The sequence below is a fragment of the Piliocolobus tephrosceles genome, chromosome 21 (genome assembly GCF_002776525.5).
Source record: "Piliocolobus tephrosceles isolate RC106 chromosome 21, ASM277652v3, whole genome shotgun sequence".
Lineage (NCBI taxonomy): Eukaryota > Metazoa > Chordata > Mammalia > Primates > Cercopithecidae > Piliocolobus > Piliocolobus tephrosceles.
Window position 1 is genome coordinate 10521511 of NC_045454.1, and position 12430 is coordinate 10533940.

The 12430-nt window shown below is 55.0% G+C and overlaps 2 protein-coding genes across 3 annotated transcripts in view; both read left to right on the plus strand.

Annotated features, from left to right (window-relative positions):
* Positions 1–5038, plus strand: part of KPTN (kaptin, actin binding protein) — a 12487-nt gene extending 7449 nt beyond the window's left edge. Inside the window, exons 5-9 of the mRNA XM_031934887.1 lie at positions 257–332; positions 2448–2523; positions 3287–3422; positions 3514–3696; positions 4635–5038. Coding sequence (XP_031790747.1) covers positions 257–332; positions 2448–2523; positions 3287–3422; positions 3514–3696; positions 4635–4763 — 600 coding nt within the window. The 3' untranslated portion in view covers positions 4764–5038. The remainder of the gene's footprint in view (positions 1–256; positions 333–2447; positions 2524–3286; positions 3423–3513; positions 3697–4634) is intronic.
* Positions 5039–8026: 2988 nt separating this feature from the next.
* Positions 8027–12430, plus strand: part of SLC8A2 (solute carrier family 8 member A2) — a 43584-nt gene continuing 39180 nt past the window's right edge. Inside the window, exon 1 of one of the 2 annotated variants that reach the window (XM_023182645.2) lies at positions 8027–8280. The gene's annotated coding sequence lies outside the window, so the exon portion shown is untranslated. The remainder of the gene's footprint in view (positions 8281–12430) is intronic. The other variant, XM_023182646.1, reaches the window with a different exon arrangement.

Genomic DNA, 12430 nt, shown 5'->3' on the forward strand with positions numbered 1-12430 from the left:
AGCTGGGTGGGGCTAGCTGGGTGGGGGGGGCGGGGGGGTGGATAGGGTGGGGTCAAGGGCTGGAGCTGGGTGAGGTAGGGTAATGGGGGAAAGGGATGAGGGTGGGGTTGGGGGCGGGGCTTGGGTGGGGTTGAGAGCTGCGGAGGGACGGGGCTATGGTGGGGCTGAAGGGTGAGGGGGGAAAGGCAAAAGTTTCAGGGCTGGGGGCGGGACCAGGGTGGGGCTGGGGCTCTGAGTCCTCATTCTCCACGCAGAGGTTCTGCAACTGTGGTCGGTCCTGCAGGACGGCCCCATCTCCCGAGTGATCGTGTTCAGCCTCTCAGCCCCCAAGGGTGAGCTCTGGGTTTGAGGGAATGGGGAGAGAGCAGTGGAGGGAACGTGTGGGGGGAAGAGACAACTCTGCATTCTTGGGTCCTCCTACCCAGATTTGCACCCCTCTCCCAAAGTGTCCAGCCCCCAGTCCCTCCCTCCTGGATCCCCCACTCCAGGCCTTGAACTGCAGTGCACCTCTTCCCTCCCCTCCCCTCCTGTGAATATCTTCCAGGACTGGCACATGGGGCCTAACCCATATATTTTCTGTTAGTGTCCATAGTTGTTCTCCTCGCTTTGGTGTAACCTTAGCCCTGTAGCCTGGGGCTGAGCGTCCACCTCTCCCTCTGTACCCTAACCTGCACGTCTCACATCGGGACTTCTTCACCCCACTCTGTGGCCCCTTCGCTATGTCTCTTGCTGCAGTCTAGCTCCTGGCTATGCTCCTGGACTCACCACCGTCCCACCACTCAGAGTCTAGCCTTTTCCCCCAGTATGTTGATCATTCCTGCTCCTTTACTGGGGTCTGTCCCTGACTGGCATTTTGCTTTTGTAAAAAAGTTTTGACTAGGCGGGGTAATCCCAGCACTTTGGGAGGCTGAAGCAGGCAGATCACCTGAGGTCGGGAGTTCAAGACCAGCCTGACCAACACAGTGAAACCCCATCTCTACTAAAAATACAAAAATTAGCAGGGCGTGGTGGCAGGCGCCTGTAATCCCAGCTACTCGGGAGGCTGAGGCAGAAGAATCGCTTGAACCCAGGAGGTGGAGGTGGCAGTGAGCTGAGATCACACCACTGCCCTCCAGCCTGGGTGACGGAGTGAGACTCTGTCTCAAAAAAGAAAAAAAAAAGTGTATTTCAATCACTTTGGGGACACAAGTGGTTTTGGTTGCATGGATAAATTCTATAGTGATGGATTCTGAGATTTTAATACACCTATCATCCGAGTCATGTCTGTTGTACCTAATGTGTAGCTTTTATCCCACAGCCACTCCCACCTTCCCGCTTCTGAATCTCCAAACCCCATCATATACTCTGTATGCCTTTGTGTACTCATAGCTTAGCTCCCTCTTCTGTGAGAACATACCTTTTTTGGTTTTCCACTCCTGTGTTACTGCACTTAGGGTAATGATCTCCAGTTCCATCTAAGTTGCTGCAAAAAAAAATTCATTTCTTTTTATGACTTTTGTAGTACTCCATGGTGTATATATGCCACATTTTCTTTCTCCACTCATTAGTCGATGGCCACTTAGGTTAGTTCCACATCTTCGCAGTTGTGAAGGGCTGCTATAAACATACATGCACAAATGTCTTTTTTTTTTTTTTTCCAGAGAGAGTCTGGCTCTGTTGCCCAGGCTGGAGTGCAGTGGCTCAATCTTGACTCACTGTCACCTCCACCTCCCGGGTTCAAGCAATTCTCCTGCCTCAGCCTCCTGAGTAGCTGGGATTACAAGCGTATGCCATCACACCAGGCTAATTTTTGTGTCTGATTTTTGTGTTTTTAGTAGAGACGGGGTTTCACCATGTTGGCCAGGCTAGTCCCGAACTCCTGACCTCAGGCGATCTGCCTGCCTCGACTTCCCAAAGTGCTGGGATTATAGGCGTGAGCCACCACGCCCAGAACCTCAGACTATCATCTAACACCTATTTCTCCTTCTGGTGTCTGACGTTCATAATTTCTCTCATAGGCCAATCTCTAACCCTCCCTCTGTAACAGCCTCAAGACTTTTTCCAGAGATCTAACTTGCATGTCTCTCATTAAAGGGGCCTGGGGTATGACGAGGAGCCCGGAACCTGTCCCCACAAAACCATTCCCCTGTTCGTTCATGTTTTTTTTTTTTTTTTTTTTCTTTTTTTCGTGAGACGGAGTCTCGCTCTGTCACCCAGGCTGGAGTGCAGTGGTGCGATCTCGGCTCACTCCAACCTCCGCCTCCCGGGTTCAAGCAATTCTCCTACCTCAGCCTCCTGAGTAGCTGGCATTACAGGTGCCCGCCACCATGCCTGGCTAATTTTTGTATTTTTAGTAGGAGCGGGGTTTTATCACGTTGACCAGGATGGTCTTGAACTCCTGACCTCAGCTGATCCACCCGCCTCGACCTCCCAGAGTGCTGGGATTACCATTCATGTTTCTTCTCCAGAGACCAAGGACAGGCCAGCACAAGATGAATACAGCGTGCTCGTGGCCAGCATGTTGGAGCCAGCAGTGGTGTATCGGTAAGGGGGCCTGAGAGATACATGGGTGTGGTCTAACCTTGTTTCTTTGCGCTGTGGTCTAACCTTGTCATTCTCCACAGTAAGTTCCTTTGGGTGGATTACCCAGAGCTGGACAAGTAAAGATACTTGTGACCCAGGGGCAGGGGCTGTGAATTTTGAAGTCTAGACTTGCAGGGAATATGTTGAGGTGGGGGGGTGGGAGCAGAGATGCCCCCTGGAATGGATGTAGTAGGTGTGCTGGCAAATGGCTAATCACTGGCTATGCACGAGGAAAGCCCAGGTTTGTAGCATCTACCAGAGTTTCCAAAGTATAAATACTTCCGCCACGGTGGCTTTCAAACCACGAACATGATTACATGGGAACGTTTCCCAGTCAGCTCTCGAAAGCGACTATGGCCAGCTCTGGTACCCCTCTAGGGGTGGTGAAGGTGTCCAGCCAGGGCCAAGCCCTCTTCGGGGTTCCATGAAGGCAGCGTGGGTGTCTAGATTGAGGACACGCGTGTCTGAATCCCCAGATGGGACCCTGTGGCTTTCCATTTGGGAGTGAGGTGGTCCCCGAGGTGAAGGGCTTGAGTGCACAGGTTGACCCCTTGCTGGATCTGTGAATATGCCCAAATCTGAGATGATGACGTCTAGGCTTCCAGAGGACCAGTGTGTCTAGGCCTGAGAAGGGAAGCAGTACCGGTGCCCAGCTCAGCGTCTGCCAAGGGTGCCGGGCACTGCAAGCTGACCCCAGTCTGTCTGCTGCATTTGGGACCCTCAGGGACCTGCTGCACCGGGGTCTTGAAGACCAGCTTCTCCTGCCCGGCAGTGACCAATTTGACAGCGTCCTCTGCGGCCTGGTCACCGACATGGATTTGGATGGGCGGCCGGAAGTCCTGGTGGCCACCTATGGACAGGTGGGACCTGACAGTTGGAGCCACCACCCACCATCCTTCCCTCCACTGTGCCCCCCGTCTACTTGTGTGACCTGACTCTCCACCCCTGCAGGAACTGCTGTGTTATAAGTACCAGGGCCCAGAGTCGGGGCTCCCTGAGGCCCAACACGGGTTCCGCCTACTGTGGCAGCGGGGCTTCTCGAGTCCCCTGCTGGCCATGGCTCACGTGGACCTGACCGGGGACGGGCTGCAGGAGCTTGCCGTGGTCTCCCTGAAGGGCGTGCACATCCTGCAGGTAACCCCGGCTCTCAGGGAGAAGGGTTGACCTCAGCAGTTTTGGGCAGGGGGTGCAGGCCACCTTGCGGAGGAGGGAGGAACTCATTTCTGGTAGGCAATTCCTACTGGCCAGGACAACTCCCAGGAGAAAGGGGCATCTGGGAGCGCTCACAGCAGCTGGGGTGGGGGCACCGGCCTGGTGAAGGAGATTTATTTATTTATTTATTCTTTTATTCTTTTATTTTTGAAACAGAGTCTTGCTCTGTCACCCAAGCTGGAGTGCAGTGACTCGATCTCAGCTCACTGCAACCACCTCCCAGGTTCAAATGATTCTCATGCCTGAGCCTCTCAGCTGGGATTACAGGTGCCCGCCACCACGCCCAGCTAATTTTTGTATTTTTAGTAGAGACGGGGTTTCACCATGTTGCCCAGGTTGGTCTTGAACTTCTGGCCTCAAGTCATCCGCCCACCTCGGCCTCCCAAAGTGCTAGGATTACAGGCGTGAGCCACCACACCTCAGCCTTTTTTTTTTTTTTTTTTTGAGACAAAGTCTCGCTCTGTTTCCCAGGCTAGAGTGCAGTGGCATGATCTGAGTTCACTGCAGCCTTCACCTTCTGGGTTGAAGTGATTCTCCTGCCTCAGCCTCCCGAGTAGCTGGGATTACAGGCGCCTGCCTCCACGCCTGGCTAAATTTTATATTCCTTCTAATCTTACTTCCTTACATTTGGGTCTAGGCTTTGTCCCTCCCACTAGAAATTCGCTACAGGCCACTCCCCTTCACCCCTATCACAGAGGCCCATTCCCATCCCACACACTGGTCTGCTCTCTGCCCTCCCACCTGGGCCGAGCTCCTGGCCTTTGGAGTTGCTTCACTCTAGACGGTCCGCCATGATGTAACCTTCCCCCCCCTGCAGCTCTTCCTCGGCTCCATCCCCCTCCTTCTCTTGTTCCCCACAGCACAGCCTGATCCAGGCCTCAGAGCTGGTCTTGACCCGGCTTCGACATCAAGTGGAGCAGAGGAGACGTCGGCTACAGGGGTTGGAGGACGAGGCAGGTGCAGGGCCAGCTGAGAATGCAGCCTCTTAAGCACCCATGTACCCACTCTTCCCAGACCTGGGGCGACTCATGGCGTGCTCACCGCCACCCGCTGGTGGGGGGTGTCCTGAAGGACAGGATGCTCTCCTCAGACCTCCCCAGGGTGGTGAAGCTATATCCTGAGACCCAAGCTAACCTACTCCTCTCTCTGTGCCTCAGTGTCCCTATTTGAAAGCAGGGATGATCCCGACCCACCCTGTCCACTCTCGATGAGAATTGGCTAACTGATGGTTATTTATATGTCCAGAAGAACAGCATTTCCCAGTTGTCTCGATTATTTTGTTCGGCAAGCATTTGGTGGGCACCTGCTGTATGCCTGGCTCTGTGTTGGATGCTGGATTCACCCAGAGGAATTGAGGGAGACGGATTTGGGGGAGAGGGAATCCAAGGCTAGACCCAGATACAGGATGGAGGTTAGATCCCAGGTTAGAACCCAAGAGAAAGAAATGAGGTGACACCTTAGCAGAAAGGCTAAAGTTAAACCACTGTGGAACAGACTATGTAAAGTGGAAGGAAAAGAACTGAGGTTAGACCCCAGCAAGTGAATTGAGGTTAGACCCTAGTGGAGTGGGCTGACATGAGACCCCAGTGGAAAGATCTAGATCTGAGGGTAGATCCCAGTGGAAAGGCAAGGAGCTTGAGCGTTTAGAGGAAAACTTGTGGGTAGAAAGGGCTGCTGTGGGAAAACAGTGGTCCATTTGTAGCAGAGGGTCTGAGGCTAGACTCCCTATGAATAATGCTGAGGTTGGACCCCAACAAAAAGTAGGTATGGCCAGACCCCTGCAAGGGGCCAGGGTTAAACCCAGCAGAAAGTGAGCTTAGTTCTCAGTGGGGAGCACTGAGGCAAGGCCCAGGGAGAAGACTTGCAGGCTAGACCATGCTGGAAAGGGCTAAGCTTAGACCTAATCTAAAATGCCCAGGGAGCGGGAGAGAAGCCTGATTCTCCCAGCCTGTGGTGGTAGGAGTTGCCTTGCCTGTGGTCTTGTGTGTGTGTGTGAGACAGAGTCTCATTCTGTCTCCCAGGCTAGAGTGCAGTGGCGCGATCTCGGCTCACAGCAACCTCTGCCTCCTGGTTCAAGCGATTCTCCTGCCTCAGCCGCCTGAGTAGCTGGAATTACAAGCGTGCATCACCATGCCCGGCTAATTTTTTTGTATTTTTAGTAGAGACAGGGTTTCACCATGTTGGCCAGGCTGGTCTCAAACTCCTGATTGCAGGTGATCCGCCCGCCTCGGCCTCCCAAAGTGCTGGGATGACAGGCGTGAGTCACCGTGCCCGGCCTCCTGTGCTCCTTTCTGTATTACCAGGAGAAGGAATCAGAGGCCTGTGTCTCTAGGACCAGTGGAGGGCGGGAACGATGCAAGTCTTGTCCTCCCTCCACTGCAGGCCAGGAATAGAATCTGGGTCAGCAGGGTTGGGGGATGATCATTTCCTGGGCCATATCCAGGCTGGGGGCAGGGGTTGGGCAGGACACCTGCTTCCTGGGGGGTTCAGGGGAGAGGCAGACACTAGTCATTCTGGCCATCTGTCTGTCTCCCACTATGGAGGTCCACCCAGAAGTCTGACCACCAGCACTGACAGAGAAGACCCAGCCACCAGTTGTCTACCGAGCGTTTATGGGAGTTAGGAGCTCAGCAACTCCTGGCCTTCCCTGTCTTCACCCTCTTTCCCAGAAGCCAGGCCCAGGCGTGGGAAGTTGCAGGGAGCTGGATCCTCTCCCTCCCCTGGCAGCAGGCCTGATGGTGTCCAGCCAGGACTGGCAGTGGGCAGGACCGGTGGCACGAGCAGGGCCCCCTCCCTCCCACTGTCCACCTGCGGAGAAGGAGCACTCCACACCGACTCACACGCCATCAACCCCCGTTGTGGGGGGTAGTGGGATTGGGAGTGGGTGTAGTGATGGTGCCTTGCAGAGGTGTGTGCTTGTGTGGGGGTATGTGTGTGGGCCCATCAGAGGGCGCGTGAGTTTGTGTCTTCAGGAGCCCAGGCCACCTGCCTGGCCCTATGCAGTTGATTTCTTTTTTTTTTCTTTTTTTTGGAGACGGAGTCTCACTCTGTCGCCTAGGCTAGAGTGCAGTGGCGTGATCACAGCTCACTGCAGCCTCCGCCTCCCAGGTTCAAGTGATTCTCCTGCCTCAGCCTCCCAGGTAGCTTACAGGATTACAGGTGTGTGCCACCTCGCCCGGCTACTTTTTGGATTTTTAGTAGAGACGGGGTTTCACTTTGTTGGCCAGGCTGGTCTCAAATCCCTGACATCAAGTGATCCGCCTGCCTTGGCCTCCCAAAGTGCTGGGATTACAGGCGTGAGCCACCTTGCCCAACCTGCAGGTCTCTTCTTGACTTGACCCATCCTCAGCCTGGGGAATTGTATGGTGCAGCAGTTAAGGGTGCAGAATCTGAAGCCATATTTACCACCTCATGCCTTGGTTTCCCTGTCTGTAAGTGGAGCTCATAATAGCATTTACCTCACAAAGTTGGTGTAAGGGTCGATTGTGTCAACATATGTCCTGAATTTATAAAAAAAAGTTAGAACATGCCAGGTGCGGTGGTTCTTACCTATAATCCCAGCGCTTTGGGAGGCCGAGGCAGAAGGATTACTTGAGCCCAGGAGTTGGAGACTGGCCTGAGTAACATAGTGAGACCCTGTCTCTTAAAAAAAAAAAAAAAAAATGGAGGGAAAAAGCCTGGCGTGGTGGTGGCGGGCACCTGTAGTCCCAGCTACTCGGGAAGCTGAGACAGGAGGATTGCTTGAGCCCAGGAGGTTGAGGCTGCAGTGAGCTGAGATCGTGCCACCGCACTCCAGCCTGGGTGACAGAGTGAGACCCTGTCTCAAATAATAATGTGATGCTGATGCCAGGCACGTGGTCAGGGCTGCCTGTATGCATGGCAGCTGTTGTTATTCTTATTAATGGGTGGCTTTGTGGTTGTTTCTGGCCTCCTTTGTGAGGCTGTGCAGGCACAGTATGTGAATTTGGATCTGACTCCAGCTAAACATTCTTGCCCTCCCCCTAGTTCTGTGAGTCTGTAACTATTTGTAGCTGTTGGCCCTTGTATGGCTGGGAGACTGTGTGCGTGTATGTGTGTGCGTGTGTGTGTTGGGGGGCGGGGGCTGCTTCTGAAACGCACAGGAGCGCCCTCCGCTGCTGTCCCCTGCCTCTGGTGCTGAACCTGGAGGCTGGGGAGGAGGCTCGGGCTCCCTGCTCCTCCCGCCCTGTTCCCCCAGGCCCCTCCCCGGGCCTCCCCCGCCTCCCGCACCGCCTCCCCTCTGCCCGCCTCCGCCTCCTCCCCCTCTCTCCGGCTCCTCCCCCTCTCTCGCTCCCTCGCCGACTCCCCCTCCCCCGTGTCCCTCCCCTCTCCTCCTCTCCTCCCTCTATCCCCTCTCCCTCCCCTCCTCCCCGGCTCTCCCTCTCAGTCTCCGGCTTTTCTCTCTCAATCTCTCTCTCTCTTTCGGGCGGAGTCGCCCACCACTGCCAGCCCAGCGCTGGGGGGACCTGCTGCAGGCTGTAGCCGCAGGTAAGAGACCCCATTGGTGGGTAGGTGGGGGCGTGGGAAAAGGACGGGGTTACCCCAGGTGCGGAATGGGGGCGGTTCGGGAAGCCTGGAGCTGGCTTCCCTGGGCTGGTTTATGGAGGTGGGGGGCTGCCTGGCCCAGCACGGGTACCTTCTGTGGGGTGGGAGTGCCACCAGCCGCCCCAACACCTTCAGCCCCTCCTGGTTCTCAGGCGGCTGGGGAGGGGGGCCACCTGGGTACTGGGGGGGAGGACACCCCGCCCCCACCCCGTCTGGGGCACCCCCCCCTCCCGCGCTCTCTACCTCCGCCCCCGCCTTCCTGTGTCTGGGTCTCATCTTTCTGTCTCTCCACATCTCTCAAGGGTCTCTGTCTAGCAGAGTCTGGCCGCCTCTGGGAGTCCCTGTCTCTCAGTCTCTCACTCCTGTCTCACTCTCTCTGTGTCTCTGTGCCGGGGGCGCTGTCTCTACTGTCTCTAAGTCCTGGGTTTCTCTCTCCTTTCCTCTTGTGCCATCTCTGTGTCTCTGTGTGTCTGTGTCTCTGTCTCCCCTGTCTCAGCTTTCCTGTGTCTCTCTCTGTCTCTGCTTTCTCTGTGTCTCTGTCTCTTCCCATGTCCGCGTCTCTCTCTCCCGCTCTCTCTTTCTCTCTCTCTCTCCCCCTCGTCTCCATCTCTACCTCTGGGTATCTCAGTCTCTGTTTCTCTCTCTCTTTCCTCTTCTCTGGCTCTCCCTGGGAGCCAGTGTGCCCTCCTCCTCCACACCACTGTCTCCGCCCCTGGCAGGGGAGACCTGGAGGAAGAAGACCTCCCCCACCCGCAGAGTGGGCTCCCCCAGGCCTGGAGTCCTCTAAACTCCTCTCCCCACTTCAGCAGAGCTCCCTTGCTCTCTCCTGTCCTCCCAGCCGGCACCCACTCCAACTCTCCCCTGAGAACCGAGCCCGCCTCCCCTTGCCTTGTTTCTGCCATTCTGAGGCCGGTCCTTCTTGCAGTTTAACTGGTAGTCTTTATTTTTTTTATTTTTTATTTTTTTTTGAGACGGAGTCTCGCTCTGTCCCCTGGGCTGGAGTGCAGTGGCCGGATCTCAGCTCAGTGCAAGCTCCGCCTCCCGGGTTTACGCCATTCTCCTGCCTCAGCCTCCCGAGTAGCTGGGACTACAGGCGCCAGCCACCTCGCCCGGCTAACTTTTTGTATTTTTTAGTAGAGACGGGGTTTCACCGTGTTAGCCAGGATGGTCTCGAATTCCTGACCTCGTGATCCGCCCGTCTTGGCCTCCCAAAGTGCTGGGATTACAGGCTTGAGCCACCGCGCCTGGCCCCACTGGTAGTCTTTATGGTAGAGATGAGACCAGACGTCCCTTCAATCTAACCTCCCCATTCTTCCTTGTATAACTGGATCAGTCCTTCCTACCGTCTAACTTCCATACCTCTTGCTGTTTGTTCAGCTCTTGATTCATTCATTCTTGTTGATAATTACTGAGTGCCTTTCCTGCTCTGGGCAAGCACTGGGTACTGGGTTAGACCAGGCCAGTCCTTCCTGCAGTCTCACTTCCATCCCTTTCCTGGTGTGCCAGCCTCACACCTGTCTCAGTGAGGGTGGGTCTCAACAGCTTCTCTGCCACCTCTTGGGGGATGCTGAGAGGGCCCTGGCCAACACACTGTCTGCCTTCCTTGAGTGAAGAGGGCCCTGCAGAAGGTGGGCGGGAGAGTGAGTGATGGAGAAAAGGTATGAGGCTGTGCCTGTAGCCCTGGTCTGTGTGTGTGTGTGTCTCCCTGGCTGCAGGTGAGTGGGGTTTGGTTTGATGCTTTAGAAGAATTCCTGACTCCCATTTCTCCTGAAAGCCAGGGAGGCGGAGGGAGAAGGGAGCATGAGTCTTTGCTTTGGATCCTGGTGGGTTTGTAATTATGCCTAAGTTGTTGCTAATTAGGGGGCTGCTAATTAGATGTATCATTAGGGGCCTTGCTGAGGGGGCTAATTGTGCAGTGCCCTTTAAGAATCACCCCTCTCCCCCGCCCCTGCCTGCACACACACACACACACACACACACACACAGACGCACACAGGCGTGCTCCTCGCTTGCTCTCTCCTTCTTGGGAAGTTCTGCCAACACGCTGCCTCCCTCCCCCAGAGGAGCCAGCTCCCAGCCCATGGGTACGTGGGTGTGAGTTGGGGACAGGCTGTGGGTTAGACTCAGAAGAGCTTTTCAGGCAAATGGAAGCCCCTGGAAGAAATGAGGCTGGTGGCAGAGGGGTCTGGGAGGGTGGAGGCTCCCAGGACACCTCTCTTCCTCTCTCCCTCCCTTTTTGATAAGCCACTGGGTTACCATGGCAACATGAGGGCGGGGCGGAGGAGCTCAGAGTCAGGGCCACTCTTGGAGAGCCGACCTGGGAGCCAGAGTTGGTGCTGGATGATGTGGGCAAGTTCCGTAACCTCTCTGCGCCTTGGTCCTCCCACCTGTGGAATGGAGGGGCACTCCCCAAAGCGGGAGGGTGTCATTTTGGATGGGGTGTTCGGGGAAGGTGACATCAGAGTGGAAACCCGAAAGGGAGGAGGGAGCAAGGCTAGTGGGTATGTGGGGAAGAGTGGGCCGGGCACGGTGGCATGCGCCTGTGATCTCAGCACTTTGGGAGGCCAAGGCAGGTGGAGCGCCTGAACCCAGGAGTTCAAGAACAGCCTGGTCAACAAAGAGACTCCCGGCTCTACAAAAGATTAGCTGGGTGTGGTGGCGCACGCCTGTCCTTCCCGCTACTTGGGAGGCTGAGGAGGGAGGATCGCTGAGTCCTGGAGGTCGAGGCTGCAGTGAGCTGTTATGGCGCCACTGCACTCCAGCCTGGGCGACAGAGCGAGACCCTGTCTCAAAAATAAATACACAAATAGAGAAGTGTGTTCGAGGAAGGGGGAACAGCAGGTGCCAGGGCTCCAAGGCAGAAGCTTGTCTGGTGAGGCTGAGGAGCAGAGGGGAGGCGAGGGTGGCAGAGGCAGACTGGGTGAGGGGGAGAGGGCAGAAAAAGAGGCCAGAGAGGGATTCGGGGCCAGATTGTGCAGGACCTCAGTGGGTGCTGTGAGTGAGATGGGAGCCATGGGGGGTTCTGAACAGCAGAGGGATGACGCGAGCTGATTTGTGGGCTTTTTTTGTTGTTGGTTTTGTTTTGTTTTTGAGACAGAGTCTGGTTTTGTCGCCCAGACTGGAGTGCAATGGCATGATCTTGGCTCACTGCAACCTTCGCCTCCCTGGCTCAAGCGATTCTCATGCCTCAGCCTCCTGAGTAGCTGAGATTACAGGCACACGCCACCACACCTGGCTAAATTTTTTTGGTTTTGTTGTTGTATTTTTTGTATTTTTAGTAGAGACAGGGTTTCACCATGTTGGCCAGGCTGGTCTCAAACTCCTGACCTCAAGTGATCCACCTGCCTCGGCCTTAAAGTGCTGGGATTACAAGTGTGAGCCACCGTGTCCAGTGATTTGTGTTTTAAAAGGAGACCCAGATAAGACACGATAATAGCCACTCAAACTCAGCACCTGAGGCAGGGAGAGAAATAATGAAACAGTAGAGCCCCCACACCCACAAATGGGACAGAAAGCCCGGCACAGGGCCTTGGATGTCACAGCCCCTAAGGAAGTGCACCACTTACAGAGCCTGGGGGAAAGCCCAGGTCAGACACAGGGAAGCTGGAGAGACTGATGCCTGCTACCACCTTGGGGAGGGACATGAATGAGACCCTCCAGCAACCCCTCCCCAGCCCTACTTGAAACAGACAGACATGGTCCAACACCTGCCACAGCCCAAATCCTGCGCAAGAGCTTTCACAGGGCCGAGTTGGAGACTGAATCTCCTAACAAACTCAGAGCCTCCTGCCCCCTGCCTCTCAGTGAATTTGGCAGTTTGTGTGCTTTTGTGCCTGGCTTCATTCAGCCGTTGTGACATCTGTGAGATTCATCCATGTGCTGGGTGCAGCAGCAAATAATCCACTCCCTTTTCAGTGCTCTATAATATTCCACTGTGCAAATCCTCCAAACGTCTGTCTCCATTTTACTGCTGATAGGCCTCTGGGTTGTTTCAAGATTGACACTATTATAAATAAAGCTGCTATGAACATTCTTATTTTATTTTATTTTATTTTATTTTATTTTATTTTATTTTATTTTATTTTATTTTATT